The 7,939-nt window shown below is 40.2% G+C and overlaps 1 protein-coding gene across 1 annotated transcript; it reads right to left on the reverse strand.

The window, feature by feature from the left end:
* Window positions 1-379: 379 nt before the first annotated feature.
* HELRODRAFT_104527 (hypothetical protein) lies at window positions 380-7,115 on the reverse strand (the record flags this gene model as incomplete). Its single annotated transcript, XM_009033712.1, has 11 exons — window positions 7,029-7,115; window positions 6,590-6,701; window positions 6,159-6,240; window positions 5,464-5,576; window positions 4,832-4,930; window positions 4,455-4,540; window positions 4,114-4,159; window positions 3,100-3,192; window positions 2,751-2,800; window positions 2,472-2,607; window positions 380-457 (listed from the first exon to the last, which is right to left on the reverse strand). Coding segments are annotated over exons 3-11 (750 nt in total), but the record flags the coding sequence as incomplete, so codon positions are not given.
* Window positions 7,116-7,939: the final 824 nt, after the last annotated feature.

The following is a 7,939-nucleotide window of genomic DNA, read 5'->3' on the forward strand; positions in this document are numbered from 1 at the left end:
ATCACTTAATCAATCACTTAATCAATCAATCAATCAATCGGTCAATCAATCAATTAATCAATCAATCAATCAGTCAATTGATCAATCAATCAATCAATCAAGCGAATTATTTTCCAAACAACCAATTAGTCGACCAAATAAATGATTCATCCACTCAAACATTAATCGCTTGGATAACTAGTAAATTGATCAACCAGCGAATCAATCAATCAACCAACCAACCAGTCAGTCAACCAACCTGCCAGCTAACCAACCAGCTAACCAACCAACCAAACAACCAGCTAACCATCCAGTTAGCCAGCCAGCCAGCCAACCAACAAACCTCAAATTGTCCCACCAGCATTCCCTCGACATTCTTCATTTCAGCGTACTTAGATTCGAATTCAGTCAAACTTATGGTCGTTGATTTGGATTTTAACGCTTCGGTCAGAGCTTCGTATACAAATATGTACTGTTCCTTTATGTATGTATGTATGTATGCATGTATGTATGTATGTATGCATGCACGTATGTAAGTGTGTGTGTATGTATGTATATATGTATGTATGGTTCCCTTGTTGATAAAAGCTATGAAGGAGCTAAAATCAATTTCAGGTTCCAGTGTTTATTTATGTTCGGGGTTCCTGCACAGAAAGGTACTTCGTTGCTCCCTCCATATGCCATTAAATCTTTGTAATAATATTGAAATGTATTGTTTTATGTAACGTTTATCTTATGTATGTATGTACGTACGTATGTATGTATGTGTGCATGTATGTATCAACAACATGCGTATGTATGTATGTATGTATGTGTGTGTGTGTGTGTGTGTGTGTGTGTGTGTGTGTGTGTGTGGGTGTACATTTCATTAGTATTACAATAAAAGTATTCAAACGTCATAGCGAAATACAACTGGAGCAATCCTAAAAGTACAAAGATACGGCACGACAAGAGTATCATCAAAAAAAACATCTTCATCTTTCTTCTATTCTTCTACCTCATATCGTCCTATTTAATGCAGTAATTACTTTCTATTATTCATAAATTCTATTCTATTTTAATCATCATCTCATAATTCACATGTTGCCGCCCTCCTTTCTCTCTCTCTCTCTCTCTCTCTCTTTCTCTCTCTCTCTCTCTCTCTCTCTATGTGTGTGTGTGTGTTGTTTGACAACAGAGCTAGTTAGATTTACATAAAAAGATACCACTAAAAAGATACTACTAAAAAATACTACTAAAAATATACTTCTGAAATGATACCACTAAAAAAGATACTTCTAAAAAGATACTACTAAAAAGATATTACTAAAAAGATGCCACTAAAAGGATACTTCTAAAAAGATACTTCTAAAAAAATACTACTAAAAAGATACCACTAAAAAGATACTTCTGAAAAGATACCACTAAAAGGATACTTCTAAAAAGATACTTCTAAAAAGATACTACTAAAAAGATACCACTAAAAAGATACTAAAAGGATACTTCTAAAAAGATACTTCTAAAAAGATACCACTAAAAAGATACTTCTAAAAAGATACTACTAAAAAGATACCACTAAAAAGATACCACTAAAAGGATACTTCTAAAAAGATACTTCTAAAAAGATACCACTAAAAAGATACTTCTAAAAAGATACTACTAAAAAGATACCACTAAAAGGATACTTCTAAAGATACTGAAAAAACTTGTCTTAAAATCGACGAATCTAAGTTGTAAACCTGAGCGTGATACCAACCAAACCCACACAACTAATACAACAACCAACTCATTATAAACATCAATTATTTTTTATTTCGCGACAGAAACATTCCATTTTACCACTAATGATGCTTTGTAATTCTCCGAAATGGCTTAAAACTCAAAGTTCTTAAGCGAACGTTCGTCCGCTAGCCTTTTCTCGAGTTTTAATCTACTATATTTTCTATTTTTAATTATAACTACTATAATTATACTATAATAACTTACAATCTCCAGAAATGGCTTAAAACTGAACGTTCGTTGACGGGCAGAACATTCGCTAGCTTTTCTAAAGTTAAAAAAAGAACTACTACAACAAAATAACTTTTTTCAAGTTTTAACCTACTAAATTTTTTAGTACCTTTTAGTACCACAACACTTTTTTCAAGTTTTAACCTACTATATTTTCTATTTTTAATTATAACTACTATAATTATACTATTATACTTTCACTCTCCAGAAATGGCTTAAAACTGAACGTTCGTTGACAGGCAGAACATTCGCTAGCTTTCCTAAAGTTAGAATAAGTGCTACTACTACAACATTCAATCAATCAATCAATCTAACCCTAACCCTAACCCTAACCCAGAGACCCGGTTTCCCGAGGTAGGATGTACTACTACAACATTACTAAAACAACACAGCCCCCGAATTACGTTTGGTTGTTGCATCTGTTACAGAAGAAAAAAAAAAAAAAAAAAAAACTACTACTACTACTGCTGCTACAGCAATAACACTGGTGGCAGACTACTAACGACAGTTTGAATCATGTTGCATCTGTTGGCCCTCATGTTGTGGGTCAGCCCGTGCAGATCTACCCTGCCCTCCTTCTCGGCTTGCTCCAGCAGGTGGTCCAGGGCTATGAACGTTCCACTGCGACCAACGCCGGCACTGTTTGTGGCAGCGAGTGGTGGGTAGTAGTGAGAGGGATGACGATGGTGTGGCTTGTAGAAAGAGAGAAAGAGAAAAAGAGAGAAAGAGAGGGAGAGAGAAAGAGAGAGAGAGAGAAAGAAGTAATTATTATGCTCGCCAACCTGCAGTGTACAATAATGGGACCAGGATGCGATGAATCCAACTTTCTTACCTATTAAATGAGTCACCATCATCAACATCATAAAAAATCATCATCACTAAAAACGTCATCATAATCATCATCATTCACCTTCTTATCATCATCATCATCATCATCACCACAGTTTTCATCTTTCTCGTAGTCAATCCCCTCCCCATCAAAACTATCCCATCCACCACCACCACCACCACCATCATCATCATCACCATCACCACAATTTTCCTCTTTCTCGTAGTCAATCCCCTCCCCATCAAAACTATCCCATCCACCATCCAACACCACCATCATCATCACATTCCTTCATCACCAACCTTGTTCCTAAACATGATGAGTGGTGACGTGTGGTAGGGCACGCCATGGTCGGGCCAGGCCGTGAAGTGGAACTGCTTAATCTCCCTGCTCTCCTCGATCCACGGGTCACATTTGGGCGTAGGGGGGCCCTTCTTCGACGCCGGGAATACATTGGCGTAGATGTTTTCAGGGGAGCAGTTTTCGTATATCGCCTCTGTAGTGGCTGCCATAGCTGTCGGTGGCGACGATGACGTCGTTGGTTGCTGTTGATGTTGTGGAGTTGACGTTGCTGGCTGCTTGCTGCTATACGACGATGACGATAGCGCTGCTACTACTGCTGCTGTCGTCGTCGATGGCGATGATGTCGCATGCAGTGGCGACGATGATGATGTTGTCGTTATTGGTTTGTTGCTGCTGCCACTGGCTATTGAAGATCTGGTCAGTGAATTATCAACAGCCGATGTCCTCTTGTTGTTGTTGTTGTTGATGAAGTTGCTATTTCCAACGTTATTAATGATGTTGTTGCTGCTGTTGTTGTTGTTAACACTACTGGACAACAAACTTTCCTTCTCACCCTTCCCGACATCAACATCTTCCTCCTCTTCCTCCTCCTGGTTCTCATTCTCTCCACTCGCCACCTTCTCACCCACTCTACCCTTATTACTACCGGGCAGACCCGAAGGTGAGGAGATCGAAGAAGACGCCGCTGGGGACGATACCGGTCTCTGATTGGTCGGCGAAATGGATGACGTCACCTGAGACCACTTTCCATGGTTGGCTGCCGGAGACGACGACGACGATGAAGCAGACGATCGAGCTTTTGGTGACGATAGCGATATAGACGATTTCTTTTTGTTGTTGTTATTATTATTATTATTGTTGTTGTTGCTTGGCTCGGGGTCAGTTGAGCCCTTCCCGCTTGCCACGACGCCATTGTTTTTGGGGGCCACCGAAACAGAGGCCCCACCGTTTTCGCCCTGAAACTCGTTGCCCTGATAACCGTTGGCCGTCGTCGTGCTGCCGTTGTGGTCGACCAAGCATTTGCGGACTGTAAACGATCTGATCACGTGACTAGAGGATCTGGCGATGACGTAACGATGACGTAACATAATGACGAGGGAATCAAAACGAAGAAATCAAAATTCTGATCGGTCGACATTTCGACAGAAGACAATCGCAATCATCATCACCACCATCATCATAACCACACCATCACGACCATCATCATAACCATCGCAATCATCTTCATCAACCAATCAATCAATCTTCGTTTAGCATCCAGAGACAAATCATAACCATACCATCATCAACATAACCATCACAATCGTCATCATCATAACCATCACAATCATAATCATCACGCAGCAGCAGCTACCTTTCAACGCTAGTGAGTGTGACGCCGAGGTCCCCGTACGACTTCTCCTCGTTGAGCTGGTCTGGCCAGTACTGCTCACACTTGGGCTGAGGATGGTAGCATGAGCATGATGATGATGAGGGAAGTAAAAGCGAGGGAGAGAGAGAAACTAAAAGCAAGAGAGAGAGAGAGAGAGAGAGAGAGAAAGAGGAGTGAGAGAGAGAGAAGAGAGAGAGAGAAAATTACTTGCAGTGTGTACATTTCAAGTTGTCAAAACTTCCATAACTACTACGGTTAAAATTGCTAAAAAACAAAGCAAGCATCAAAACACGAATAATAACTACAATAAACAATAATAATAACAACAAAAATAAAAACAACAAAAATGAAATACCTACCCTCCCCTTCTCGACTAGGTTAGTGAGCATAACAATCCTCAACGAGTTCTCCTGCCACAACATCCTCCATATGTCCTGTACCGACCACTTGTTGCATCCCTGTACGTATGTGTGTGTATGTGTGTGTATGCTTGTGTGTGTGTGTATGTGTGTGTAAGTATGCGTGTATGTATGTATGTTTGTATGTATGTGTATGTGTGTGTGTGTGTGTGTGTGTGTGTGTGTGTGTGTGTGTGTGTGTCCGTCAAACATCAAGTAACAAATGGATTAACACTTTGATTTGTCGTTAATGTATGTATGTATGTTAAAACCAAATCGTGATGAATGACACCAAACAGTCAAACATCTGATTAAAAGGGTTAACACTTTAATGTATGTATGTATTTTTGTATGCGTGTATGTATGTATGTTTGTATGTATGTGTGTTGTGTATGTGTGTGTGTGTATATATGTATCTATGTATGTGTGTGTATGTAGATCTTAAAAAAAAAACAGAAAACGAAAAATCTTAAGTAAGGATTTAAGTAAAATAAAAATACTAATAAATAAATACGAATATGTAACGTACACACACACACGTACACACGCACACACACACACACACCAATAGCGACAGATACAAATGAAAGTACCTGAGCTGCAATGTAGAACTTCGGTTTGTTGTATCCATCAATGTAGTTGGCATTGATGTAATCTGAGTTTGGGTCTCCCTCCTGAGTCTCCAGGATAACCCTCGAGTGGTCATCTACATGTGTGTTTGTTTGTATGTGTGTGTATGTTTGTATGTATGTGTGCGTATGTTTGTATGTGTCTGTATGTGTATGTATGAGTGTGTGTGTGTATGTTTGTATATGTATGTATGTGTGTGAATGTATGTTTGTATGTATGTATGTATGTATGTATGTATGTATGTTTGTATGTATGTATGTATGTTTGTGTGAATGTATGTATGAATGTATGAAAATTATAACGTATATCTTATGAAAATTACAGCGTATGTATTTCTGCTAAGATGACCACACTAGGTAAATAAAACAACAACAACAACAACATTAACAACAACATCATACTCAACAACATTAACAACAACAACAACAACAACAGCAACAACAACAGCAACAACAACAGCAACAACAACAGCAACATCAACATCAACATCAACAACAACATACTCAACAACATCAACAACAACAGCAACATACTCAACAACATCAACAACAACAGCAACAGCAACATCAACAACAGCATCAACAACAACAGCAACAACAGAATACTCAACAACAACAACAACAACAACAACAACAGCAACAACAATGACGACACGTACATGGTATGATGTTGATGAATCTGTTCTTCAGTCTGTTGTCCATCTTCATGCCGAATACAGTTGTGGCTTCCACGTTGCCTTCGGGTATCTCCTGCCGAGTTATGGATGGAGGAGGAGATGAGGTGTGATGCATTCTTGTTAGCGCTTAGCGTCATCTTTACGACAACATCATGACATCAACATTATCTTTACGACAACAACAACAACAGCATCATCTTTACAACAACAACAACATCTTTACAACAACAACAACAACAACAAAAACATCATCATCTTTACAACAACAACAACAACAACAACATTACATCAACATCATCTTTACAACAATATCATCTTCACAACAACAACAACAACGACGACAGCATCGTCTTTACATCACCACATCACATCACATCACGACCAGCCAGCCAGCCAGCCAACCAACCTACCTACCTTATACTCCTTCCTCAGTTCCTCGCATGCATTCTCACTCCTCGCCCTCACGTAGCTCTCCAGTTCGTCAATCGGGATCGCTGGACGAACGATTCGAGGCTTCGGCTTTGCCTGGAAAAAAATCCAACAACAACAATAACAACAATAATAATGATGATGATTGTGTGTGGTTGCTGTGGTTGTGTGTGGTTGTTGAGTTTCTGTGTGGTTGTTGAGTTTCTGTGTGGTTGTGTGTAGTTGTTGAGTTTATGTGGGGTTGCTGTGTTTGTGTGTGGTTGTTGAGTTTGTGTGCAGCACGAGCAAACCATTACCGCGTTACCATGACAACTATCATCGAATTGAAATTTCTCTCTCTCTCTCTCTCTCTCTCTCTCCCTTACCATTCCCTCAACTGTGGACTTCAACATTTGACCTTTCACCCCAGGCCTTGACACTGACCTTGAACTTTTTGTTAGCGTCCATGTTGTGTTTCCGGTTGTGGTGGTGAGACGGGAGGAGGTCGAAGTCATCCTCGAGGATCATCGATCCGTTCTGCATCTGGTTCGACTTCCGGAAGAGCATGTTGGCCCCGTGCGAGTTTCGAGATAAGTTTTTCAATCTAAGTCTTCTATTTGTGGTGATGCGGCGACAATCAATCAATCAATCAATCAATCAATCAATCAATCAATCAATCAATCAATCAATCAATCAATCAATCAATCAATCAATCAATCAATCAATCAATCAACTAGCCAACCAATCAGCCAACAGACCACCAATGAGCCGACCAACCAACCAACCAACCAACCAACCGACCAACCTATTCATGAAATAGACAAGGACAACAGAAGCGCACATGAGTACAATCAAAAGAGTCACCAGGATGGATATAAGGGCATGCGAGCCAAAATCCCCCTGGCTAGCTTCACCACCACCGTCCCTACCACCGGGAGTGTGGAAGGGGTTGCCTGTATGGTGGTTATTGGGGGGTCTGTTGGGGGTGGCGATGTAGATGTCCTGGAGAGAGTTCGAGTTCTCCCCCTTGTCGTTCACCGACATCAACTTGATGACGTACGTGCTGTTGCCTTCTATGTCGTCGTTTGTGATTCTCTGGTGGGTCGGGTGATTGATTGGTTAGTCGGGTGATTGGTTGTTTAGTCGGATGGTTGATTGTTTAGTTGGATGATTGGTTGTTTAGTTGAATGATTGGTTGATTGGTTGGTTAGATGGTTGATTGGTTGGTTAGATGTTTGATTGGTTAGATGGTTGATTGGTTGGATGGTTAGTTGGTCGGGTGATTGTTTGGTCGGGTAATTGATTGGTTGGTTAGATGGTTGATTGGTTGGTTAGATGGTTGATTGGTTGGTTAG

This window comes from Helobdella robusta, assembly GCF_000326865.2.
Source record: "Helobdella robusta unplaced genomic scaffold HELROscaffold_96, whole genome shotgun sequence".
Taxonomy (NCBI): domain Eukaryota; kingdom Metazoa; phylum Annelida; class Clitellata; order Rhynchobdellida; family Glossiphoniidae; genus Helobdella; species Helobdella robusta.